At 37.5% G+C, this 27,793-nt stretch overlaps 5 protein-coding genes across 5 annotated transcripts in view; 3 read left to right on the forward strand and 2 right to left on the reverse strand.

The window, feature by feature from the left end:
* mael (germ-plasm component protein maelstrom) overlaps positions 1–7,214 on the forward strand; it is an 82,311-nt gene extending 75,097 nt beyond the window's left edge. The window contains exon 12 of the mRNA XM_069504012.1: positions 7,188–7,214. The gene's annotated coding sequence lies outside the window, so the exon portion shown is untranslated. The remainder of the gene's footprint in view (positions 1–7,187) is intronic.
* Positions 4,294–5,197, reverse strand: LOC117989355 (helix-loop-helix protein delilah-like). The gene has a single exon (XM_034976706.2). It carries the CDS (start codon positions 4,959–4,961, stop codon positions 4,494–4,496), a length of 468 nt encoding a protein of 155 aa, XP_034832597.1. The 5' UTR covers positions 4,962–5,197; the 3' UTR covers positions 4,294–4,493.
* A 3,788-nt stretch (positions 7,215–11,002) lies between the features above and the next one.
* On the forward strand, positions 11,003–12,904 carry mei-218 (meiotic 218). Its single transcript, XM_069503887.1, has 2 exons — positions 11,003–11,161; positions 11,741–12,904. The coding sequence occupies exons 1-2, from the start codon at positions 11,057–11,059 to the stop codon at positions 12,779–12,781; spliced, it is 1,146 nt and encodes a 381-aa protein (XP_069359988.1). The 5' UTR covers positions 11,003–11,056; the 3' UTR covers positions 12,782–12,904.
* Positions 12,883–16,277, reverse strand: IKKbeta (I-kappaB kinase beta). Its single transcript, XM_034976703.2, has one exon. It carries the CDS (start codon positions 15,967–15,969, stop codon positions 13,663–13,665), a length of 2,307 nt encoding a protein of 768 aa, XP_034832594.1. The 5' UTR covers positions 15,970–16,277; the 3' UTR covers positions 12,883–13,662.
* Positions 16,278–17,089: 812 nt separating this feature from the next.
* Positions 17,090–27,753, forward strand: LOC117989354 (oocyte zinc finger protein XlCOF6-like). Its single transcript, XM_034976704.2, has 6 exons — positions 17,090–17,367; positions 18,363–19,398; positions 19,983–20,165; positions 23,865–24,018; positions 25,302–25,448; positions 26,040–27,753. The coding sequence occupies exons 1-6, from the start codon at positions 17,224–17,226 to the stop codon at positions 26,317–26,319; spliced, it is 1,944 nt and encodes a 647-aa protein (XP_034832595.1). The 5' UTR covers positions 17,090–17,223; the 3' UTR covers positions 26,320–27,753.
* Positions 27,754–27,793: the final 40 nt, after the last annotated feature.

A 27,793-nucleotide genomic window follows, 5' to 3' on the forward strand; every position in this document is an offset into this window, starting at 1 on the left:
CGGGTCCCCGCACCGGGTCCCCGCATCATCAATCAGAATACATAGTGCGATTTGTTATCCCAACTGTAAGTCTTCAAGACAGAACTCCTTATATGTAAGTTGAGTTCAAATTAGGCTCTCAGTTGTAAGTTGTAATGCATCATCAAGGACCCATTGAGATATGATGGACAGCTTCATGCATAACTGTTCAAGTCCAAAAATAAAAACGTTTCGCAGCGCCATCTCATACATTGTGTCCATAAAGTAACACGCCTAAGAGAAAACTTTTTGGTCCTCTTGTCTCTTTTATTATTATCTTGGGGCATAATGTATCCCGTGCATGCACCTCTGACTTTCGAAGTAATGTGCATTTTAATAAATTAATAAAAAAATCAAAGTCCTGACTGATTGACTGACTGACTTACTGACTGACTTACATATATCAACGCACCGCCTTAACTGCTGGAGGATTTTTCAAAACTCCACCCCTGACCCCCAAATGAGTTAAATGGGGGTTTGAAATTTATGTAGTCCACGCGGACAAAGTCGCGAGCATAAACTAGTAAATTAATAAATATCACTTGCTTTAACGGTAAAGGAAAACATCGTGAGAAACATCGCATGCCTGAGGAGTTCTCCACAATAATCTGGAAGATATGTGAAATCTACCAATCCGTACTTGGCCATGGCGGACGAGATCCATCCACAGTAGTAGGCTGGTGCTGATGATGATGATGATTATATTATTAACGTCGTGATAGACGTAATGTAAATAGCTACGGAATATCAAATGCCTATGGTCTTTGGTAAGTGTACGTCAAAGAATATGAATAGGTATTACTTCAACCCTAGCTTTGGTCAGAAAGATTGAGGCTGCGAACCGATATGAATAATGAAGCCTGCAAGAAAGCTGCTTAAGTATAATATATTTTAGACCCAGTGGTCTCACAATTCGACAGAGAGATATTTTGCGTATAGCATCTTTCCTGTTGGAATGAGGCCCCATTGCTTTTTGGTCCTGTCATTTAATCACATAATTCAATGAACTGTCATGGCGGCCGTATTTGGCGGGAAAGCAATCCGTTTAAACCTTAACGGGTAAGCCGGGATACTCGACCTTTATTGCATGATACGTTCATTGCATAAGATTTGCATTTTTTCTGGCCGAAGTCGTGTTGCGTTGATTCTATCTTAATTCGCAACATGGGATCTTAATAATTGTCAAAGATTTATTTAACTTCTGTTGTGAAAAATTAATTAAGTGGGGACGTAGGAATACCCGGTAGGTAAATATGGTGAGAGATGAATATTCATAATTTTAAGAGTGTATTTTAAATCTGTTGTATCTACCTACCTACTTATATAAGATTCAAAGTTCTGACTGACTGACTGACATATATATCAACGCACAGCCTAAATCGCTGGTCCTAGAGACATGAAATTTAGAGGGTGTGGGTGGTGTAGTCTTTGTAAAGAGTGGGTATCCACTAGGATTTTTCGAAATTCCACCCCTAAGTGGGTCAAATGGGGGTTTGAAATTTATGTAGTCCACGCGGACGAAGTCGCGAGCATAATCTAGTTCGTAATAAAAAAAACGTCTTGGCATACTTAGGTACCTACTTACTTAAATATTAATTTAAAAAAAAACCGGCCAAGTGCGCGTCAGACTCGCGCACCGAGGGTTCCGTAGTCGGGTATTTTTTTTCGACATTTTGCACAATAAATCAAAACTATTATGCGTAAAATAAATAAAAATCTGTTTTAGAATATACAAGTAAAGCCCTTTTATATGATACCAATTGGTATTGTTATCTTACTTTGAAAATTGAAAATAAGTAGGTACTACCTAATTATAATTTCATGAACACATTTTAAATTTTTTTTGTGATGTACCTACCTAAACAAAAATTCACGGTTTTCAGATTTTCCCTTAATATCTGCTTTCAGACCTACCTACCTGCCAAACTTCGTGATTGGGAAGTACCCTGTGGGTTCCTTAAAAGACACGACACACAGACGGACAGACAACGTAGTGATCCTAGTTAAGGGTTCCTTTTTACCTTTTGAGGTACAGAACACTAAAAATAGATAGCTACCGTACCTGTGGCACCTACTCATCTCTGTTCTAAAATTTCACTTAACCAATCAGTAGGTTTAGTACGAGACTACTAGCTTGTAGATCTCGACAACGTTGATAGATTTCGAGTATAGAAACACTATGTATGTACATAACGTTGAAGGATTTAACTTTGGCTAAATTTTTTCGTTTTAAGATTCGAAATCGTCCTAATACATAATACCTATATACATTCTACATCTACAGCCTCAACTGTAAACATTGTAAAACAACAATCGGTAGTAAGTATTCGGTCATACTTTTATACTTTTCTCGTGCAGTACTACTTAAAAGTCTACATACCTTACCTGGCATGAGTACAGTCCGCGGCCGAAAGTAATGTGCATCGACATTTAGAAGGAGATATGTAGCAGATTTGTAGAGCGTTGTCCTTGTCATTGAGACCGACAAAACGACATATAGGTATGAGTGACAGAGCTAACGCTCTACAAAGCCGAAATGTCATTCTAAAGGCCGATGTACATTACTTTCTGCCGCGTACTATAGGTACATAGTTTTCTATTGTTATCTGAAGTGTTTTTTACTCTAAACCAATAGGACCAACTATTAGCCAATGCTCGCGACCTCGTCAGCATAGTACCTACTTACCTTTTCTTTTAACTACCAACGTTTTTGTAACGTTTGTTGAGATTTTTAGTTTAAATATAGTATAATAATTAATAATTCATTTACTTTTCAGTGGCCATTTTACTGGTGTCTGTATTATATTATGTAAATTGTTTGGGTCTGAATAAATAAAATAAAGGAAAAGTATTTTATTCCTACATACTCTTGTCTGAAAACTTGTTAATTTTTACTATATTATGTAGGTACTTATGTATACTTGTATTACGAATTTCGATGCTCGAAATCTATCAACGCAACGTTATTGCGAACTTACGTGCGAACTCGTACTAGACGTACAGCAAAACGTGTGTAGGTATAGAGTACACGTCCTAGAATCGATACAATAGACAAATTACAATAAAAAGGCAGCCATTGCATTAATCTTAGCACAGCCGACGGAACAATGAAGAGTAGAGATAGGCGCGTGGGCCCCGGCTCATTACGACAGGGGTTTATCTTCCGTGACGCCCAGTATCCAGGTGGGACTGTGTCGCTGTGGGCCTGCTGACTGAGCAGTACGTCATAGCCCACGCTTCTTCATTTACCTACAAAGTTCCTCGATTTGGCTCATTGCACAGATTGTTCAGAGCTATTGTTTGAGCATTGTCTTGTTGACAGCATTTATGGAACCATCATTCATCATCATCATCATCAACCTATCGCCGGTTCACTACTGAGCCTTATTCAAAAAAATACTTACCTACAATTCAGACAATTTCGACACCCCCACCGAATCGACATGATTTATAACTTCGCACTAAAATAGCTTCTTACCTAAATCAAGAATTTTCACAGAGAAAACTGGTGTCTTGTTGACACGAGCCTACTCACGAAGGTTCAATTAATTCAAGTTAATCAATAGCTCAACCGGTAAAGGATTGGACTAAAAACCGAAAGGTCGACGGTTCAAACCCCGCCCGTTGCATTATTGTCGTACCTACTCCTAGCACAAGCTTTACGCTTAGTTGGAGAGGAATAGGGAATATTAGTCATTTAACATAGCTAATATTCTTTCTAAAAAAAATTTATCCCCTAACTGGCCCTTAAATATGGTAACGGGTATCTTAAATCGTATGGGTCGTTGGTCCGTAATCATCATCATCATCTCAACGCATCGCCCGGCCCACTACTGACCACGGGTAATAATAATAGTCTCATAATGGTAGCTCATAGTCTAACACGCTGGCGAAATGCGGATTGTTTCGCTAAAATTATTATAAAAGGATTTGAGCACAGTTTATACCTACCTATAACATTCAAGGGTGATTTTAAAAATTCACTCACAGTTGTCATTTAATGATAAGAAAAGTAACCCTACGCGCTCCCGCGACTTTTATGTGGTTAATCAAATGAGATCCAAATTACATTTCTATGGAAAGCGTCTAAATTAAGTTACACTAGACATGAGACATAGGTATTCTATCTTTACCTGAATAACCTAATACCTATAGGTACTTACTCTGTATACCTATCAATGATCTTGTAGCTACAGAACCTACCTACTCCTACTAATTTCTAAGATTGATTTCGGAATTTACTGGCCACCATTTCACATAAAATTAAATCACATACTCTAACATAACAAAAACAATTTATTAATTAAGCAATAATAATAATTACACAACACTAATAAATAAAATCTCAAAACCTCACTCGATAGACTATGTTTACAAAAACATTTAAAAAATAAAATTATAATTAATATGGCAATACGAGAGATTGAGGAATCCTTAGTTTAATTAATCCGAAAATAGTCCAAAACACTGCACTGTCACGTGAATGTTCTATCGATGTATTCATAGTCGAACTCCGCGAAGAAGGAATCGAAGGGCGATAGGGAGTCCTCGGCGAATTCTGACGTCGTCTCTTGTTCCGTTGAGAATTCTGACAGCTCCGAGCACATTGGTGAAGACCATCGCTCTGGACGAGAGTCGGTATTAGGTTCTGGACTCGTGTCTCTCAGGGCTGCGGACAGTGCTGTGATATATTTCATCGCTAATCGTAACGTGGTAATCTTTGTCAACTTTTCGCATGGAACTGGCGCGCCCGTGATTTCGGCAGCCGGCACAGCTTTTCTCAAAGTTTCAAACGCTCGGTTAATTTCCCTCATCCGGCTTCTTTCGCGTGCGTTCGCGGTTTTTCTTCTGTATTTGCTCAAGGGTTGCGGCGTGCGGCGCGAACGCGGCTCGCGGGAGCGCGCAGCGCGCGGACGCAACTGGTACTTGTCGTGATCCGGCATCGAGTGGTTATAGTTGGTGTTCTCCGTGGACCGTGGAAGCCCCACGCGACGCCCGCGCACAGATTCCGCTTAAAAAATACGCTCACTCCGCCCACTTGCCCTGCTCCGTTCATGTATAGTCGCGGCGAAAACTGGAGATAAATCGAAATAATCAAGCTGGTCGATTACGAAAACGCTGCATCAATCATTGCTACAATCTCAATTGCTGTTATTGACAGAATTTATAGTATTTTTGCTTCAACATTACATTTTAGCCAATAGCGAGAGAGTATCGGCGAATCAAATGTGATTGCGATCGTCGTACTGTAGCTGTCATTTTACCGTAATCGAGCCCAAGGATCGTATAATATTGTCAAAAACTACGGTGAATGGTGATAGACCTAGTTCAGGGGGTTGATTCGATCCGGGAATGGACCTCTAACTTTTCGGAGTTACTCGTAGGTAGGTACTCTAAATACCTATATGTGCGTTGCTTTAACGGTGAAGGAAAACATCATGAGGAAACCTGTATGCCTGAGAGTTCTCTCTGCTAGCGTGATGGATTACAGTCTAAAACTCCTTCTTCTGAGAGAAGAGAAGTCATCCGTGCCCTGGTTGTGGGCTGGGAACACAAGGAACCAGCTGTGATCAGATCGATGTCGCGCCTACCTTGATTATCTGCAAGATAAGAAGATAAGAGAAGAAGATAATCTTTGAGAAGTTGTACTTAGGTAGATATAGGTTTGGCTTGACTTTTTCTCTTCTTACTATATATATTCTTTCTTCTCCTCTAGGGCTTAAAATACATTTAAACTACCTACTTACCTATCTTTTTCTTTAAAAAAAATTGACTATCGATGATCGTATCTAAATTAGAATAGACTTTTACAATACCTATCCACTAAATAGTTAGATACACGTATTTATCGTAGTATACCTATAGGTAGATAAGTTTTCTGCTATTTATAATGTCCTTTGTAATTGTAACGTATATGCATTAATTTATTGACTCATCCAACTTTATTTTTGTCATGCGGCGTGTTTCCTTTGCAAATTCCTAAGGCCAAGTCTAAAGACTCGACCAATAAGGCAAAATGCAGCATAACACGTACAAATTACAAAGTGACTTTTCACGCGCCCCTGTTTTAACTTTGTGTCAATTGTCATGTCTAAAGAACGATTTTAGTCCTTATTTTAAAGGTGAACCCTCGGTGAACAGTACTTTTGACATGACAGTTGACCCATAGAGTTAAAATGGCGCGTGAGAAGTCCTTTTGTACGGACTATAGGTACCTACCGTCGCAATCTTTGACAACCTCGCTGGCGCAGTGGTGAGCACTGTGGTCTTATAAGTGGAAGGTCCCGGGTTCGATTCCCGGCAGGGGCAATCTAGGAATTTATAATTTCTCACTTGTCTCTAGTTTGGTCTGGTGTGCGGCTTCGGCCGCACGTACCACCCTAACAGCAAAGCAGTGCTGCCAAGCGATTCAGGTACGATGCTGCATGGAAACCGATAAGGGGTATGGGTTTAATAAAACTGCCATAATTATATCCTGCATGCATCACTTACAGTGCGACAAAGCTATCTTGGCGCGTGGCGAAAATCGGAACTGACGTTGCCGTCAAGTGTCCTCTTTGTTCTTGTTTGTATATTCTAAGCCTTTGTTCTCCAACAGCGCCCCCCTGTCAATGTCATTCAAGTGCCCAGAGAGCCTATTGTCGCACTGTACACCAAGTGAGATCGCAGTCAAGGGTTAACTTAGAGCTCCTAAGAGCCTCGATATCTCAACGGTTAAAGGAGCGGACAGAAATCCGAAAGGTCGCAGATTCAAACCTTTTGCCAGCACAAGCTTTACGCTTTACGCGTAGTTGGAGGGGAATATTAGTCAGCCCAACAAACTTGGCTAATACATAGCATATCTAAATATATAAAAGGAAAAGGTGACTGACTGCAGATCTATCAACGCACAGCTCAAACTACTGGACGGATGGGGCTGAAATTTAGCATGCAGATAGCTATTATGACGTAGGCATCCGCTAGGAAAGGATTTTTGAAAATTCAACCCCTAAAGCGGTGAAGTAGGGGTTTGAAATCTGTGTAGTCCACGCGGACGAAATGCTGAGCATAAGCTAGTTTTTTTTTATAAAATAAAAAATAAAAACTTGTAGGTAACGGAATAAAAAACTTAAAGGACTCACGATCGCCTTCCTCTGCTGGTCATTGCGTATGCTCTAGCCGGCACTCAGGCTGAGATCTATAGAGCGCACTTTGACTTTGAGTATATAGCTCTGTCTCGTTTTAACTCTGTCTTAAGTCTAAGGTAAGTCAGAATGCGCTCTATAGATCCACTGAGAGAGCAGTCTCTATTCCCTCACTCTCATAGTTACCGTCACCTGTATTGAAATTCAGATAAATAGTCTTGTATGTCTGTATGTCTAGATATAGCCTTAACCAAAGATGATAACATCGTCAGACTTAGGTACCTATACACAAATAACTATAATATAGAGGTCAGTGGATACAAATTATTGTGCGTAGGCGCACGGTAATGTGCAATTTAGGTCCCTACTTAGTCTAGACTCTAGAGTAATGTATCATAACTTATAATCAGAAACTAGAAATCAAAATTTTCCTACGTTGGAACTTGGAGCCTAGTCATGAACATTGGCCGTGTCATAGTCAATCAAAACTTATAGAGAACGCGCCAGAAAATAATGTACATCGACCTTTAGAATGACATTTCGGCTTTGTAGAGAGCGCTGTCTCTGTCACTCATTCCTAACTATACGACGTTTTGTCGGTCTCAACGACAGAAACAGTGCTCTACAAATTTTCTATCTCCTTTTAAAGGTCGATGTACATTCCTTTCGGCCGCGTACCTACTGTACTGTAATTCCGTCTTTCATCAGAGTTAACAAGGTTCCTCTAGAAGTCTAAACTAAGTATGAACTTTTTGTTTTCCACTTGGATAAAGTATACGTCTACCTTACCATCACCATTTCATCCTATCATCGCCGCCGCCCGCCGGTCCTGAGAACTAATGAGAACGCGACCCCTCTAAAAAAGCATCACCGCTAAAGCAAGTGAAATTATTTTAATTGCAAAACGCACATACTCCCCGAAAAGTGCGCGCCGGGAGCGAACCCAAGCCCCCAATAAGAGGCTGAAGTTTTAATTACTAAGCTATTACTGCTTCTTATGTTATTACCTAAGCAGCTTTAGCCAATCCGCACTTGGCCAGCGTGCTAGACTATGGCCAAAACTTTTCTCACTTTGAGAGAAGACCCGTGCTCTGTCCTCTGTACTGAGCCGGCGATGGGTAGATCATGCTGATATTATTACTTACCTTAAAATATTTTGTAGGTACGTATAAAAAAATACTAATAGATAGGTGCTTACCTACGTTTTTTGTTTCAGTTTTAAGTTAGATATTAAGTATCTACTCATCTACTTTATGGGGCTCTGTTAAAAAATCAAATTTATCTAACCTACTTTTCAACTTGAGAAGTTGAGAAAGGTTTTATATATTTAAATTTCCGTATCAGATTACCATATCAGTTTATCTCATGAGATTGAGCATTTACTGTGTTGATATTGGAATTCAGGATTTTGGCAGATAAGGCAGTACCTAGGTAGTCGAAGTTAGTTAGTAAAAAATTTAATGAGTATGACAGTACCCGTACTACAAGATTTTACGTCTCACCAAACCAAACCAAATTCGAGAGTCGAAATACTTCCGCGTTACAGTAAACTGGATCTTAAATGCCTTGTTTTAAAGCTCAAGTTTGTCTACACTTCTACAGCCAGCGCTCCAAGCGGAAACATTGCGAAATTAAAATCAGTGGCATTGAATATTTGACTTCAATTCAAGGCTGTTTAGGTCCATTTTACTGTAACGCGGAAGTGTTTTGACTCTCGAATTTGGTTTGGTTTGGTGAGACGTAAAATCTTGTACTACGGGGAACTGTAGAGTGTAGAGTGGCGCCTATGAGTTGCTTCATGCTTGCCTAGGGCGCTCTCGACATTTAATCCACCTCTGCTCTGCCTAGACCTCATCATTGCTTTCCATGGTAGGTATCATTGTAGTCAAGCGGAAGCCTAGACTAGCTTAATGGTGCAGCAAGTAAGTAGGTACCTATGTCTGTCATTGAAGTGCGCGACGGTACTCGGTCACGATGAATGAACAACAAGGCGCTAAGGCACGGTACTGATCGTTTGATTCCATTTGCATATTGGTTTCGGCATTTCCGCTCCAGAGTTAGCTAATTAAGTAGGTATCACTTGACCTTGAAGATCACAGATTCGAAAAACAATGCGTAGGCAAAGGTTGAGTGGTTATTATGCCTAGCGTAGGTGCAAAACGATGTCTAGTCACTAGTGTCGCTTGTTTAAATTGGTTTTTAACTGAGGTTTAAAGATTAAACACGATTTACTGCAGGATTAAGTCTAAGTATTTTGGGGTCTTTATTCAGTCAGCAGAGATCGAATTCTAGATTTCTAATTTTTAATCTGCTGACCCCAAGAAGGCCTTCCAATTTGTGTTGCAAACTTTTTATACCTAGGTACCTATCTTTATTGTACCTAGCTGGTATGAGTAGGTACCTACCTGTGAATGTCAATTTTAAAAAAAACCGATGAAGTGCAAGTCGGACTCTCACACGAAGGGTTTCGTATCATCCGTACAGGAAAATTAACATTTAATATTTTTTTGTGACGTAGGTATCGATTTACGGTTTTTGGATTTTTAGGGTTCCGTACCTCAAAAGGAAAAACGGAACCCTTATAGGATCACTTTGTTGTCTGTCTGTCTGTCAAGAAACCTACAGAGTACTTCCCGTTGACCTAGAATCATGAAATTTGGCAGGTAGGTGGGGCTTTAGGGAAAAAATCTTAAAACCGTGAATTTAGGGTTAGATCACACAAAAAAAAAATGTGGTCATGAACTAATAATTAGTACCTATTTTCGCACCTTTGGGCTGGAGCACCCCAGTACCAACTCCTTCCATTTGATCGGATCCAAAGGCGGGCTGTTCGACTTGTGGACGATCCCAAACTAACCGGCTCGTTGGAAAGCCTGGAGCACCGCAGAGACGTTAGCTCTCTATGCGTGTTCTATCGCCTGTATAATGGGGAGTGCTCTGAAGAGCTTTTTGACCTTATTCCACCCTCTTTTTTCTACAACCGCACCGCGCGCCACCGTAAGGAATTTCACCCTCACCATCTGGGTGTCTGGTGCACTTCGACCGTCCGCTGCGCCAGATCCTTCTTTCCACGCACGTGCAAACTGTGGAACCACCTCCCATCGGCGGTGTTCCCACTAGATTATAACATGGGGTTATTCAAGGGGCGGACCAACAAATTCCTAAAAGGCCGGCAACGCATCGGCGGCTCCTCTGGTGCTGCAAATGTTCGTGGGCGGCGGTAATCACTTAACATCAGGTGACCCGCCTGCTCGCTATATCTATTAAAAAAAAAAAAAAAAAAAAAAAACGACTGTAGTACGCAACCCTCATTGCGCGAGCCTGACTCGCACTTGGCCGGTTTTTTCCCCTTTAATTATGCTTCCTGCTAAATTTCATGATTCTAGGTCAAGGGGAAGTACCTTTCATGTTGATTCCCTTGACAGACACGACAGACAGACAAAACGAAGTGATCCTATAAGGGTCCGTTTTTTCTCTGGAGATATGGAACCCTAAAAAACAAACAAACAGACCGACAAGAAAGTGAATTAATAAAAAGAAAGTAGCTTTAGTTTTAAGTTTGCGTAATAATTATCACCACTATATCTTAGAAATCCAACATCTGACCATCAAAAAGAGTTATTAATTACCTAGGTACCTATTTTGAATAAATCATTTGACTTTGACTTTGAAAGTAACTAGATTTGGCGGGGTAGGTACCTACTTTGAATTTCGAATACAATTTTAAAACCTTGCAAAGAAAGTTACATACGAACGACCTATTTTATGGTTTATGAAAAAAAATAAAGGCGGGAAAATAATTAATTTAATTTACCTATCACCAACCGTAGGCGGGAAAAAAATTACAAAAAATAATTGGTTAACTATATAGGGATCCAATTTTCGAATTTAACTAAATCCGTTACTGCTACGCCATGGATTTAGATTTTAAGTTAGTGTTATATTTAGACAAAAGACAAATATTATTTGACATGAAAAATAAATGTGAAGCATTCCTAGACCAATTGAACGAGAAAACAGTGAGTAAATTTCCACCATTCAGGTACTTACTTGAAGTCGACGTCATGGATTTACTAGAGTTATTCCCCGAACTTGGGGAGCATTTAATGAGAGAACCGTTCAAATGGCAACGATCCTGTAATGATATTCTGTATTCATGCGTTAAATCGTCAGACAATGATATGAATCAACACGTACGATTATCACAAGTCGCTGTTAACATTACATTGAAGAGTTTTCCTCATGTCGTTAGAAATCCGAAACTGAGACGTTATGCAGGAATAGACTCTTTTAAAGGATTACTCGTAAATATATCTAAGCCAACGAACTACGTTTACCATACGGTGTGGTCGTGCCCTGAAGAATGTGAAGGCAATGAAGTAGTATTACAATTTATACCGAAAACTCCTCCCAAATGTTATCTATGCAGAAGCACTCTCTTCGAAAACAGCGGTTTGAGGAGATGCGGTGACCAAGTCGAAGCTACTTTTAAATTGAAAAACGATTTACTCCCTAGGAAGTACACTATAGTCGACGATCTAATTCAAAATTTGCAGTTAGGTGGAACTTATTTTATTAACGCTGTAGTTTTGAAAAAGGCTACAGCTGTTTGGAGCTTACAAGAGGCTATCACTCATCCAGCACCAACTACTTCGCCTATCCCTCCAGACATTGAAGAATTGTTTACCGCATGTGATAAAAAACCATGGAAGTTCATGTACTGCCTTGCATCCAGCATTGGTGTACAAGTTAGCCCTTTCAACTCTTTTTTGAACGTTAAAATATATCTATTGCTAAGTTTGGTGAGCATTAAAGCTAGAAAATTATGCGGTTCCGCAGTTCTACATTGTTTAGTTGCAGGCTATGATACTGGTTACGTCGCAGAACTAATGAGGCAAGCATGTCAGCTAGCGGATTCAAACGTTGTATCAGTACCATCTAATTCTTCCATCGCCACAACTCTAATAGGAGCTTCTGGAGGTATATGCGTTATGCCTTTGCCATTACAGGTTTACAACCAAAAGCAAATACATTCGGTTGTGTCAGCCATTGAAACTGGCGAAATTCAACATGACATTAACAAAGTAAAATTGAACTGTGCAGTGTGGGCCCAAGGAATGGACTTTAAGAAAATAGTCCTTTACGATATAGCCAGAGTTTTCGGTACTATTTGTCGCGGTGATTATGGAGAATATACAGATGAGATAGCCGATTTCATTCTGCAACAAGCAATAGAACCCTCAAAACCAACTGCTATTGAGAAACAAGCATTGAACGATTTATCAGTTTATATAGATCTAGTAGGAGGTATAAGAGTTTCTATAGATGAAGATACTCAAAATCTCTTGAGTAATTATTTTCTGGCGGCTCGTAGGGAGAGAAACAAAGCTGTTTCGATTGGAAACATGGAATCTTTAGTTACGGTATGTGCTATGTCTGCGAGATTATGTCGTCGCTCTGTTGCAAATATCGACGATGCGGTTTTCGCTATTTGGTTACATGTAAGTGGTATGCAAGAACCGAGATTTGCTCCAGAAGAGTATCTGGATACACCTAACGATATAAATAAGCTAAATAGCGTTATCAAAGGTTTTGAAGAGTGGCTGGAAAAGTTTACAGATTGTAGTATTATTAACTGAATAGTAGGAACCTAATTAATTTTTGTAAACATTAGAAAAGTAATTTATAGAGTACAGGAAACGTTAAAAGATATTTATGTTTGTGAAATAAAAACTACAACTATAAATTTAAACAATTTTATTTTTAATAAAAATACATGATGTATAACGCGTAAAATTTACCTCCTCACGCGCCATTTTAACTTTTTGTGTCAAATTACATGTCAAAAGTACGATTTTAGTTCTTATTTTAAAGATGAATGTACTTTTGTAAGTGTTGTTGTACTTAAGTAAGCGTAGTGTGGGACGCCCTCCAGCACGATGGACCGACGATATAAAGAGGCTGGCGGGAAGTGGCTGGATGAGGAAGGCTGAGGACCGGGTGTGGTGGCGCTCTTTAGGGAAGGCCTATGTCCAACAGTGGATGTCCACAGGCTGATGATGATGATGATGATGATGTACTTTTGAAATGACAGTGACCCATAGAGTTAACATGGCGCGTGAGGAGTTTTTTTGTACGGACTTTAATTAATAATAAAGATAACAATTATTGCACTTTGTTTTTAAAAATTGTACTTAAAATTAGTACATTGACTAGACCGAAATTTCAATTGTAGTTAGTAATTTTTTTAGTAATATCATCCTCATTTTAACTACTATATTTTAGTACCTTTTAGAAGATAACACTTAGCCCAAATACCTACTTTAAAGCTATATCTATAATAGAATAATCTATTGATATATGATTGATAAATGAAAAGATTATTATTGTCTATACAAAATAAGGCACTCTGAAAATATCTAACATAAAGGAAGCTCTTAAAAATGACTTTAATTACAATATCTATTAGCCTCCAACTAATAGTCACATCATCAACAAATATAACAACTTAGTTATTATTTTACGCATCACTAAGAAAACTAAAATCAAATATTGATTGTTGGAGAAATTTTTTTTGGCTGTCCAGTTTATCACAAAGGTTAGTATGATTTTGCCTTAGTGTCAAGCTTTCAGATATGAGCGATTTTATAGAATCATCTCTTACTGTATTTGCTACAGGGATACAGTGGTTAGAAACAGACTCGCCAATTTTGAAGTCTCTTTTTTGAAAAGATACAACACTGTAAGGAAGATCAGCAACATTATCTGCATCCCTTACTACTACACTCATAGTCGACCAGATACAATTATTGAATTCATCTATTAATGCAGATAGATCATTATTTAATCTGTCTGAATTTTCAGTAGCCTTAGAAATGATGTCAGTGATTTTAGAAAATTCTGTGCTCAAGTCTTTGAGCTTCAATACAAATTGTTGGTGCTGCAATTCTTGTAAAATTTTACTCCTCAGCTTCAAACAGTCATAGCACAATTTCACTATTTCCGGACATTGTCTCTCCTTTTCTCTATTTTCGTTGTAAAAGTCAGATTTTTTATGTGATGTAAATATTTTGTATGCATTTGTAAACATACTCTGATAGTTATATTTGGCTACAAAGTTGTTTAGTTCATTAGATATTCCCTCATTACTGCGCCGTGCTGCTGATTGTAATCTTACAGATAATTGTGACCAGGCAGTTTGAAGTTTTTGGGTCTTTTCTACTATTTCATCAGCATTTTTGAAAGTTTTTCCAAATCCACCTAAGAAATTTGTTCCAACACCGTTTTCTTTTAAACTTTTGATATGATGTTTGCCTAAATCTGTCATTTTTGTCACAATTTCTACTTTAGCTAATAGCTTGCCCAAGTTTTTATCCGTAGTATTATGCTTGACAAGCAACTGTTTGCTCTCCTGTTTTAAAGACTCTGCTCTAGTGTAAATACCGTTAATGAGAGCATCATAAATATCCATCTGTGATATCACAAAATAGAAAGAGTTTCTGTACAAATTTTGACTATTCTTAAAGTTATATAACGCCTTGTGAAGTTCGAGACATCTTTGGACAGCTTTAGGTACGATGGGTGCTGAATTATCATCTATCATTTGCTTTTTGTTATAAACAAATAACATTACAACGCTGGTTTCGTTCCAGTATTTTGCAACAAGTTCCTCATTTCCTATTTCAATATATGTCATTTGTGATATTAAGATTTGATCATCAGTAGTGATGTTAGTGTCTTTATTAATCCAGGATTTTAATGTAAGAATAGTTGTTGCATCATCAATCTCATAAGCTATATGAGATAAAGTAGTTACGGAGAAAACTTTGATTATTTTCTTGGACAGGACCTTTTCGAGAAGACTGAATATTATGACATTACTTACATTGTTTCCTTTTTCTTCGGACGGGATAGCAAATGTGACTTTGGATGGAGCATCTCTACCTCTCAATTTGGGATCATACTCCAGTGCAACCTTTAACCATTCCTCAAGTAAAGCCTTCAATGGCTTGGAAATATGATTTTCAGGGAAAATCTCCTTGGAATAACTGACATCATTGTGAAATGTTTCATACACGCAAATATGATCATGAGACTTTTTTTTTACAACAGGCATCCATTCAACCGGAGCTTTGTTTGGTAGAAACGGTCTTGTACCACATATAATTTCAAAAGCAATCAGTCCAAATGACCAAAAATCAACAGAATTGCTATAAGTTTTGCTATAGAAAAGTTCAGGAGCTAAATACTGCAAGGTACCAACAAAGCTTGCACAGATAGAATTGGAATCTATCTCCTTGGCATATCCAAGATCAATTATTTTGTATGTTACTTTACTTTGTTCACTATTAGGGTCCGAGACACACATCACAATGTTCTCAGGCTTGAGATCACGATGAGTAATTTTGTTGCTATGAAGGAATCGCATTGCACTGCCTAAATCGTTAAGTATTTTCCTCACTTGTACTTCCTTCAGTCCACCGCATGAGTCAGGCTTGTTTAATAGTTGCCTCAAATCTCCTCCACTGCAATATTCCATACATAATATGGGTAATTTAGAAGGATTCGCTTGCGCTAACCCTGTTTTGAACTCTGGTGGTAACTCTTTTGTGCCTACTATATTAGGATGGTTGCAGTTCTGTAACATTTCCACTTCTTTGGACCATCGTTCTCTATGTTTCGCAGTGAGTTCATCACCCCATTTGCAAGTTTTAATTGCGAGTTTCTGGTCATTACTTTTATGTCTCCAAAGAACAACAGTACCGAAACTTCCTGAGCCTAAAAGTCTGTCTTTTATCCAATCACCAATAAACACTATATCTTCCATTTCTTGAAGACACTATAGTCTCAATTCCTGACTAATACAATGAACATTTATAGAGCAAATACACCTTGCAAACAGCTAATACTCGTCTTTGTCAAATTCTTTCTTGATTCCAGCTCCGTTTGAGTTATTCCGTGATGTATTTGAGTTATTTTTAGCTTTTCACTTCTTCCGGAAATAAAATAAAATTAGAATCCCCTTCCCAGTCGTAGGTACATTTGCACTTTTAGTGAAAAAATCGAAAATGATCGAAAAGATAAAAAGAAGAGAAACAAACTTAAAACCTTGAAACGTACACAAAAAAGTAAAAAACAAAGAGTTATAACGTAGACTGAGTAAAAAAGCTAGACTAAAGTACTGTGTAACCGCGTCTGAGATAGCGATAGCACGACGTAACGATGAATATCACGACAATTACCATTGTTTAGTAGTCAATATTTGTATTAACCGATCAACAATATTTGTATTAAAAACGTTTTTGATGTGAAAACAAGTAAATAACTAATGGGAAATACAATGACGCCACGAATTCTCAAAGTTTGTTTTGCAACTAAAGTTGTATTCCTTGAAGAAAATCGGTTACACGATAAGGGATAAAAAAGAGGTTATCTGCGTCTCTGTTTATCACATTAGTAACTTTATCTGTGCTCTCTTTTTAGTGTGAATGAGAAAGCAAACGTTCCTGGTTTTTTATACAAGAAGTTGCAAAACAAACTTTGAGAATTCGTGGAGTTATTTACTTGTTTTCACATAAAAACGTTTAATTAATACGATACGAATATTGTTGATCGGTTAATACAAATATTGACTACTAAACAATGGTAATAATTGTCGTGTTATTCATCGTTACGTCGTGCTATCGCTATCTCATACGCGATTACACAGTACCTACTTAAATCTACCTATTTTTCTATGTTCTTTTTTTCTGGTCGGTGGTGGTGTGTCTCTGGTATATACCTAGTGTGCTATCTATGGTGGATGGTGGTGTGCCAACTGCCAGTGCGTGTGTCTTGGTTTCAAAGGTTTCATATATTTACAAAGTACTCTGTGGTCTTGGTGTATCTGTGTTCGGGTAGGCCTTAAAGGACTGTTATCCAGGGCCGTAAAATAAATTAAAAAAAAAAACGGGTGTTCGGGTTGTATTATTTTCCTAGTTTGTAAAGTTAAAATCATCATTTGGTATTATTTAATATTTATGTATATAATAAATTCCCAATATTCTTGTTGGTTATTATACAGTAGTGGCATATAAACAAAATGATTGACTTTAAAAGAACATGCCGGACATGTATGAAAACAAAAAGTGAAGCGGCTCTAATAAATTTATTTGGTCCGGTGAAAATCGAGGCTAATTGGTCATTAAAACTAGCAGATTTAGTAAAGGAAACTATTACATTGCAGGTAATCAAATCAAATGACCTCTATTCGTTTCAGTTAAGTAATGGCATGCAACTGTGATACCCCATCACTGCACTAATTTTACCTATGGTGCATTAATAGTACACTCTTGAGTTTTTAAGATAGTAAAAAAGTGGTGATAGCCTAGGTACTTGTTAAGACATCCTTTTCGGGGGGGTCACCGGCTTAATCATGGGCACGCACCTCAACTTTTCGGAGTTGCTTGCTTTAATGGTGAAGGAAAACATCACGAGGAAACCTGCAGGCCTGAGATCTTATAACAGTCTACATCCTTAATGTTCTCAAGGTTGTGTGAAGTTGGCCAATCCACACTTGGCCAGAGTGACTAGACTAGAGTAGACTATGGCCAAACCCTTCTCATTCTTAAAGTGCTCAGTAGTGAGCCGACAGTGGGTTGATCATGATGATAATGGTAATAGGTATAGTACCTATACCTTCAATTTTTGCTAAAGCCTTGAAGGTAGAGTGTATGTTCACTGGAATAATCATGTTCTCTTGTGTTTGTCTCTTTTAAGTGTCACTATCTTGTTTACAACAGTACTGAAGAAGTTTACACTTCAAAAACAATTATTATAACTACTAGCTGATGCCCGCAACTTCGTACGCGTGGATTTAGGTTTTAGAAAATCTTGTGGGAAATCTTTGATTTTCCAGGATAAAAAGTAGCCTATGTCACTCCCCAGGTCTTAAACTATAGCCATGCAAAAAATCACGTCGATCCGTTGCGACGTGATTGAAGGACAAACCAACAAACAAATACTTTCGCATTTATAATAGGGGTAGTAATTATAACTTATAGTGATAAAATAAACAGAAAAATATTTAAAGAACATCAAGTACTTAACTAAACATACATGCATAAACTCCTACCACAAGCTTGACGCTTAGTTGGAGAGGAAAGGGGAATATTAGTCATTATTCATTTAACATGGCTAATATTCTTTTTAAGAAAAAAAAACATGGTTTACATTTTTCAGATAACTGAAGGAGATGGTCTACCACAAAATTTGTGTGAGGAATGTGTAAAACATCTCCAAAATATGCACACATTTCGCACCCAAGCACTCAATTCTGAAAATGCGCTAAGAAAATTAGTTTCACAAAATGCCTCAATAAAGAATGAAACAGACTACAGTTTGAAGCATGAAAATGAGTTTGAATATCTCGATCATGCATATGACGATTTTATATTTGACCATCAGTCCCCAAAGGTTGAAGCTAACAACGATGTATCAATGTTTATTTGCAATGTTTGCAACAAAAAGTTCACCACACGTAAGAAGCTTTTGAAACATTTATCAAATCATGAGGCTCCACAGATTACTTGTCCAGTTTGTGATAAAAGATTTCATAGACAGTCCTCTTTACAAAGACATTTAAATAAGCATTGTGTGATTAACAGTACATCTAATCTTGATAATAGTCTATTAGAGAATACTGTAACAGATTTGGGTGTAAAAGTTAAAGTAGAAAATATAAGCGACCAATATAAATGCTCTGAATGCAATCTTACTTTTGAGAACCAGCAATCTCTATTACTACACTCTAAAGAACACCATAGCATTTATATGGATTTAGAAGAACAAGCGTACAGATGCATTGAATGCTCAAAAAGTTATACAACGGAACAGAGATTGATGAAACACATGGAGACTCATTACAGAAACGGAAAAAGTAAATTAGACAATGAGTTCGAAGTAAAAACGGAGAGAGAGCAGTATGAATGCCCAGAATGTCATGTTGTGTTTGAAAAACAAAGGTCTTTAGCGTCACATTTGAAGAAGCACAAAAGTAAAATGACTTCAAACAGTCAGGCTACATATTTCTGTGCGAATTGTGATAAAGGGTTTGCCCTGAAGACACTGCTTAGAAGACATATAAAGTTGCACTCAGAGAACCGTCCATTCAAATGCACTCAATGCTCTCAGAGTTATACTCGTCAAGACCAATTAGTTATGCATATGAGTAAACATGACGGTAAGAAGAGATATGTTTGCAATCTTTGTAATAAAGGTATGTTATGGTAAGGTATGTTATTTTTCTCATATTTTATTCCCAACGAGTCACACCCAGAGTAACATGTGGCTCGTTGGGATATACGATGGATAAAAAAGTTGCAACCAGTAACAGTATGACTTGATGGGAGAAAAATTGTGATGAGCTCCCAACAAGTAACACTGTGACACGATTGAGTATGACTCGTTGGGAACCCATGATTTTACCCAAGGGATACCCCTTCCAGGCCAACTTTGTTAAGAAGTAACCCTAGCATATATGCTGCCTAGTGCTTTTCATACAAATGTAGTTGGTTCTCATTTGTATATTATTTACTCTACTAACTAATCAAATTCAATGAAGTTTTTTGGATAGATTTTTTTTTGGTTTGTCAGACTTCAGTGTAAGTGTAGTTTTAAAGTAACACCGGCTCAGAGAAACCTTTAGCCTTCATTTTTACAGACATCTGGAAAACACAGAAACAGAGTTTTCTAGAATGTATCTACATTCTACATATTATTGAGTTTGATCGGTTAATCAGTACCCTCATTATAATGCGAATACCTTCATTAAATAAAGCATCCTTATTTTGAAAATTTCAGCATTTACCCAGCTCTGCAGTCTAAAAGACCACAAAAGAACTCACACGGGTGAAACGCCATTCCTCTGCTCCCAGTGTGGGAAGGGCTTCAGTAACAACTCCAACCTGAGGCAACACTTGAAGCGCCACACAGGACTTAAGCCGTTCAGCTGTAACCTATGTCCTAAGAGTTTTTGTACTAAAGGTAAAAGTATATTTTTTATACTTACAAGCATTTTTCTCAGTACTTAAACAGGTTTTCTTATTATTCTAGACCCTTATATGACAACAACTGTTGAGTTATTAAACATCATATAATAGGTATAGGCAGTGGCGTGCAGATCATAGAGGCATAAATGCACTGCTTACCCCAGTTGTAATAGCTCAATGCATATTTTTCATTATGACCTGCCAGTAAACAGGTTTCTACCTAACTAATGCCTACCCTGGCTTCAAACACTGTGCACGCCACTGGGTATAGGTATTGTTTAATAGTGAGTCCATTACTAACTACGTACACGTCCATTACTAATAATAATAACTGCATTTGTACACACTTTTTTTGGAGAGTGACTAGTTTTCTTCATGGCTTGTATTACTCAGTTATCAATTATTGTCATAATCTGTTTTGTGTGTCCAAAAAATAAAAATAAAATAAAATACTGTAATTTTCCTTTAAAATTTTTGAATAATTTGCCTGAAACTATCTTATGCTCACGAACGTCGTTCCTATGGACTATACAAATTTCAAACCCCTATTTTACCCAGTTACGGGGTGTATTTTCTAAAATCCTTAGCGGATGTCTACATCATAATAGCTATCTGCATGCCAAATTTTGCCCCATTTCGTTCATTAGTTTTTGCTGTGCGTTGATAGATCGGTCATTCAGCTGCTCCTTTTATACAACGTCAGTTTTAGTATATGCAATAACCGAAATACGTGTCGAGTAATTTTACATCCATACTAATATTATAAATGCGAAAGTGTGTCTGTCTGTCTGTCTGTCTGCCTGTTAGCTTTTCACGGCTTAACCATTCAACCGATTTTGACGAAATTTGGTACAGATATAGCTTGCACTTGGACGATTTAACCTAAGGACGCGCCTCGCATGATTATTCCCCTCTGTCAATAGTAATGGATTTTTAATCCACTGCGTTTATAAACACTGTTTGCGGAATCGATTTTGTCATTGTCAGAATCGTTTTCGATGTGTGACGACGTCTTACACGCTGGGTGAAAAATGCCTGTTTGTGCCGTTAGTGAGTGCAAGAACAAATCAAACACATCAAATTTACAAAAAGATGGAATTTCATTTCATAAGTAAGTATTTTTGGTATAATAAACGCTTTCTATAAATTAAATTACATAAATTATTATAATAAAATAACAATCGAGAACTTTACCGATTCAGTAATTGAGTACGTAATAATTCGGTAGAAACGAGTCACACTCCTCACGAGACTATATTTTGTTTTTTCTAAACAATTGCAACCCTCGATGTATACAAATTAGGTTAAAATTTGAATACGCGTGAACAGCATGAAATTACGTAGTAGTACGATAGTGATTGCGGTTCGATTATCGATATCGATGAAAACATTTTCTTTATTATTAACGACTAAATTACCGTCTTCAAGTCAAGTAAAGAATAGTTATTATTAATTACCACAATTTTATCGCTACCTATACTTGTAATAAAACTGGTCGATTACTGTGATTTCACGTACTTAATACATTTAAAAAAAAAATTAAAGCAACGCAATTTTAGTGATAGGCGCGAAACGGGGTAGGGTGTCTATGAACTGGGTAATATGTAGCTAAAAGGTGTACCTTTCTCAAGGATGAGGATCAGGTAATAATTTATCATAATCGTTTTATTTTTACAGATTTCCTTAAGACGCCCACTTTAAAATGAAGTGGGCACAATTGTGCGATCGAAAACATAGTTGGGAACCTACCCGCACAAGTACTATCTGTTCGGCGCACTTTGATTCGTCCCAATTTGAATGTTTGCCTAATAAACGTCGCAAATTAGTCTCTCATGCCATACCAACATTGCTTTTAGCAGATACCGTAAGTGTTTCCATATTATGTGTTTACATGTAAAATTTGAAACAATTTTTGAGGGTGTCTGACTGTCTGTGTTTTTGTGTTACGCTTTAACAACCTACTATGATGAATAATTAACCGATTTTGATGAAATTAGGCCGTCGGCAACATCTTGTGATAAACATTTTATACTTTGGATATCAATTTGCTCGACAATTTTTTTTTCAGGTGTTCAAGTCGGTAGAGAATTATAAATCTCAGGAACCAGGTCCTTCTAGTACTACTCCACCATCAAGCAAGCAAACATCGAACTAACACCAAGGAAAAAAAAATGAAAATGAAAATTGACAACCAAACTAAAAAAATTAAAAGGCTCCAGTCCAAAAACAGATATTTAAAAAAAAGAATATACATAACATTAACCTAATGGTAAATAATGACGTGTTAAAAATAGAAGAGGCCACCGTGTGTGTTTACTAATTTATTTTCATAGTATCATATCTGTCTTATGGAATTTTGCTGTGGGGTAAAAGCGGCAGGTATTGAGAAAATTTTTGCATTGCTAATTTGTAAGGGCAATTCGTTGTAATATTTAATAACTTACATTTAATTTTTTTGGACAAAGAGTACACCATATTGGAATTACCATGTAAACCCAATGTGCAATAAATAAATGATTGATTGGAAAGAAAAAAACATTTTATTGATTGATATACCTACTAATTATGTTTGGTAGGCTTTTGCGCGGTCAGGTTTATTTTGTATTATATAATAATATAAGTCATTAATAAGCACATTTTCACTATCGAAATTTTAAATAAAAATTTCGTTATATAAAAAAATACAAAAGATTAAAAATGATATAAAATAAGTAAAAAAGTATGTGCATATTTTTTAAATAAATATTTTTCTTATTTTTACGTTGCATTATTAGTTTTTGGGATAATTACCTATTAAGTGAGGTGAATGTATGCAAGAATGTGCTACGCTGACCAAACACTGGTTTTAAGTAATTAAATACGAGTAATAAATTCTTACTTCTACTTTTGTTTCTGAAAAACTATCGATATATTTTAAAATATCGATACGGTAGCATCGCAAATCAATTTGTCTGTCTTACACTCGTAATGTCTTTGTATGTTGATGTATAAAACTTATTAGTGTGCGTAAAATGTAGTAGTGTTGAAGATTTAGATATGTGTGTGTTAATAATGACACAAAACTTTGTTGAGTGAGTGTGTCAAGTTGTCTATGTAGTGTTTCCTCGTCCCGCACCAAAAGTGACAGAAATTTTTATTCGTAATATTAGGCGCGTTACAAGCCCATAGGTTAAATCGTCCAAGAGCTTGCATCACGGGGAAGGACATAGGCTACTTTTTATCCCGGAAAATCAAAGAGTTCCCACGGGATTTTTAAAAACCTAAATCCACGCGGACGAAGTCGCGGGCTTCATCTAGTTTTACATATAGGATAAATACACAAAATTTCAAAAATATTTGAGTCGTTTTCCCGCAAAAACATGGTCACCCCAAGCAAGTGGCTGTGAGCGAACGAGACGGCTAGCGTCGATCGTGCGCGCTCCCGCTTGCGCGGCTCGAATCAGCTGGTGCATGCGGTCATTCAACTAGGTGCGCAAACTTGCAGGATTTCAAAGTATTTTTTGGTCCAAATATAACCCATAGTAAAAATGATTGCAATTGATTTTGTTACTGATTTTGAACAAACTAATTTCAGGTTTTGCTTATACTAAAACTAACGTTGTATTATAGATTTGCTTAAAAATGTAGTCTTGCATAAAAAGATTTACTTTCAGTGTATTATTTAGTTCATTATTCATTTCATTATCATTTTCAGGTCAGATGAAATCCCACATGGACACGCACACAGGCGTACACCCGTACAAATGCCACCAGTGTGGGGCAGCCTTCACAAAAACTAACTCCTTGAAGAAACATGCCATGATACATCTTGGAGTCAAGCCATTTGCTTGTGACAACTGCACCATGAGGTAAGCTTGGCTGAGCATAGGTAAGCTTTTATAAACGTCGTGTTGTGTCAGCCAAAAGCTGATCCACGCGTCTGGTGACCCAAGAGCTGACTGGCTGGCTGGCTTATTTCGCTCAACGGTTAAGCCTTGCCATTCAGCGAGGTAATAGCGCCAGTGTATTCACAATGCCCATAAATGACTTATGACGGCGTATATTTTTTGTAAATATAAAATTTTTGGTGTTAAGATTTTCTACATGTAAACGACAAATGTACATATTTATCTTCAGAACTTTACTTGTGGTTGCGTCGTATATGTGGACATTGCGTAAGTGTGCGTGCATGTCGGACCAATCGGTCGCCAGCAAGAGGTCGCAAACGCACACATAAATGTTTGCGACCTTTACCTTACTTATACCGATACGATATAAATAAACACAAGCATGAGCCACTCGCCCTTGTGTAATGCAAGAACTATACTATTAAAATTAAATAAAAGCATAGTTGATTTATAATTATTTTAGTGTACAAAAATATCATCATCATCATCACCGGCCGTACAGTCCTTTCTAGGCCTAGGCCTGCTCTAGAAGATACTTCCATCTCTGTCATTCGCATTCGTTCTCCAAGTTCACAGGTTTATTCGAATTGGGTACCCACGATACAGGATTACCTAGTGTGGGTAAGGGTACCATCGGACAAGGTAAAATTGACAATTAAATTTTTTATAATTTTTTATTTTTTATTATGGCCGTTGGAGCCGGAAAGTCCTTGAGTGGAGACCGCGTTTAAGCAAGCGTAGTGTGGGACGCCCTCCAGCACGATGGACCGACGATATAAAGAGGCTGGCGGGAAGTGGCTGGATGAGGAGTGCTGAGGACCGGGTGTGGTGGCGCTCTTTAGTGAAAGCTTATGTCTAACAGTGGACGTACACAGGCTGATGATGATGAAATATTTTTTCATTTTCTGATTCATATGGACTTTATTTTTTATAATTTTTTAGTGTTTACCTACACTTCAAGGAAATTACTAAATAATTTTAAATACATATCAAAAATTGCGTGACCGGCAGGAATCTAACCTGCATCTTCTGGGTTCGCGCCCGATGCCTTGACCATTCGGCCACGGTCTCGCTTACTGCCAGTGACGAAATTGGTGATATGTATGTTAACTCAGTCCTGAAGCGACTGTTTAATGCCATCTAGTAGCGACACTTTGCAGTTATCGAAACTACCGCAGCAGGTTCGATTCCTGCCGGTCACGCAATTTTTGATATGTATTTAAAATCATATGGACTTGTTGTAGGTTCTCATCAAAAGATCACTTAAAGCGTCACCAACGTACACATACGGGAGAGAAACCGTACCGCTGTCCGCACTGCTCGCGAGCGTTCACGCAGAGCAACGACTTGGTCAAGCATGTTCGCACGCACCTCGGCCAGAACATCTATCAGTGAGTGTAATCTTGTATATATAAAAGGACTGACTGACTGATCTATCAACGCACAGCTCAAGCCTCAAACTACTGGATGGATCGGGCTGAAATTCGGCATGCAGATAGCTATTATGACGTAGGCATCTGCTAAGAAAGGATTTTTGAAAATTCAACCCCTAAAGGGGTGAAATAGGGGTTTGAAATTTGTGTAGTCCACGCGAACGAAGTCGCGATTTACCGCCATCCGAGCGATCACGCGCCAACACGATCCAACATCGTCAAACATGTACGAACTATCTCTCCACACGTGGAAGGTTGGACGAACAGTTGGACTGTTGGCCGACTGTGTGGACCCATCATTACGTTCATGCATCACTCCTAAACAGATCGGCTGTTTTAAAGCCGCCATAATATTAGCACAAAGCTAAAATGCCGGCAACGCATTGACGGTTCCTGTGGTACTGCAAATGTTAATTTGAGCGGCGGTAATCACTTAACATCAGGTGACCCGCCTGCTCGTTAGCTCGCTATTTTTATTTTTAAAAAAACGTACTGTTTTTTACTAATACTGTACTTACTGAAATGTTAAAAACTTAACTTTTTTTTCAGATGTACGGTTTGCCACGCGAAATTCCGCCTTATGAGGGAACTAAAACGACACTACCCTATACACTACATCAACGGGGCTGAACCCACCCCTGCGCAAGAAATCGAATCACCCCTTGTTATACTCAAGGGGTGCTCCGACCAAGATATAGAGGCTAGCAACATTAATAACATACCGTCAGACAGACAGATTACAATCACGTTCAACAGTAATGTTCTAGACAAAAACAGTATTGGTGATATTACTATTAATATAGAGCCGGGGAAGATAACTAATAATTAATTCAGGTTAGCTGTCTATAAGTTACGTATATATAACGCGTACAATTTAACTGCTGTCGCGCCATTTTAACTATGTGTCAAATTTCATGTCAAAAGTACGATTTTAGTCATTATTTTAAAGGTGAACCGTACTTTTGACATGACATGACCCATAGAGTTAAAATGACGCGTGAGGAGTCATTTTGTACGGACTATACCTAAGTATACGTAAGAAAGCTATGGACCAAAAAACTAAAAAGTTTCATCCTATTATTACGCCTTGTAAAATATTATTAACTTAATGTAAATGATAATTATAAAATTATATTTTATTTATCTAATTTAAATAATACCTTAATGAAGTTATTATCTTTTAAATGATTACTATTTTTTATTTATTTTTAAACGTTTAATACAAATATTGGGGCCGATTCTCTAGTACACAATCTCTAAACTAAACTAAATTAACAGGTCTAAATCTAGTGCTTTCCTTTTCCGCAAGCAACATTATGAAAGGGATAGCAATAGATTTAGACGTGATATTTTAGTTTAGTTTAGAGATTGTGTACAAAGGAATTAGCCACATTGACTACTGAACAATGGTAATTGTCGTGTTATTCATCGTTACGTCGTGCTATCGCTATCTCAGACGCGGTTACACAGTACTTTAGTTTAGCTTTTTTACTCAGTCTACGCTGGTATCATCATTTTCTAGTTTGACATTTGTAGCTGTCACTTTTTACTTCGCACTGGATGGGTATAAGTCCCGCAAATTGTTAATGCGCGTGGCCGCCATTTTAGTTACGTCAGCAGTAGACTGAAGTTTCTAGCTGATGATATATTTTTATTTCGGCTGATGTCAAAATGACGTCATTTCGATGTTAATGAGACATGGTTCCAGCGCAATAGCAATTTGCGGGACTTATACGACATTGGAGACCAAGTTTTTTGTGCCGCAAATATTTTTGTTCGTTTGTGTAGTATAGTACAGGTAGGTACAGAGGGGTAATTCGCTAAATGAATGAAAGCCACCAAGCTCATTTGACATTTATTTTTAATCCATTGCTATGAAATGTTATATTTAAGTATATTGCTCCGTGAAGCAGGGAAGTAGAACCAACCAATGTCAAGCGAGTTTCATGGCTTACATTTAGTAATAATTAATGATCACTGAGCTAATAACCCCGCGAGTTAGTAGAAATTCTATTTCTTTCTACTCTTTAATTTAGTTTTGTTACGCCTAATTAGATACTGTCCGAGCGGATAGGCACTGCTATTTACGTATTTTAATTTATTTTTATTGAGAAATCAAATGATCTTTATTATTTTATTTTAATAATTAATTAATATATAAGCCAAGTCAGTGATAAAATGCCTTATAGATAGCTTTTAGTATAAGAAAATGTTGAAAAGAAAAGAATGCATTAGATAGTGTAAATAAATGATTTGAACCTTATTTTGCAAATGGTGTTTCTTTTGCTACAATCCTCTTAAAA

Source organism: Maniola hyperantus, chromosome 16 (assembly GCF_902806685.2).
Source record: "Maniola hyperantus chromosome 16, iAphHyp1.2, whole genome shotgun sequence".
In the NCBI taxonomy this organism is placed as follows: Eukaryota; Metazoa; Arthropoda; class Insecta; order Lepidoptera; family Nymphalidae; genus Maniola; species Maniola hyperantus.

What these genes read in the sequence shown, in the direction of transcription:
- LOC117989355 (XM_034976706.2), bottom strand. Translation starts at nt 4,961, where the DNA reads ATGCCGGATCACGACAAGTACCAGTTGCGTCCGCGCGCTGCGCGCTCC.
- mei-218 (XM_069503887.1), top strand. Translation starts at nt 11,057, where the DNA reads ATGGATTTAGATTTTAAGTTAGTGTTATATTTAGACAAAAGACAAATA. An exon ending in ACCAATTGAACGAGAAAACA is followed by an intron (nt 11,162 to 11,740) that starts GTGAGTAAATTT and finishes GTTTTGAAAAAG; the next exon opens with GCTACAGCTGTTTGGAGCTT.
- IKKbeta (XM_034976703.2), bottom strand. Translation starts at nt 15,969, where the DNA reads ATGGAAGATATAGTGTTTATTGGTGATTGGATAAAAGACAGACTTTTA.
- LOC117989354 (XM_034976704.2), top strand. Translation starts at nt 17,224, where the DNA reads ATGATTGACTTTAAAAGAACATGCCGGACATGTATGAAAACAAAAAGT. An exon ending in AGGAAACTATTACATTGCAG is followed by an intron (nt 17,368 to 18,362) that starts GTAATCAAATCA and finishes TACATTTTTCAG; the next exon opens with ATAACTGAAGGAGATGGTCT. An exon ending in TGTGACAACTGCACCATGAG is followed by an intron (nt 24,019 to 25,301) that starts GTAAGCTTGGCT and finishes GACTTGTTGTAG; the next exon opens with GTTCTCATCAAAAGATCACT.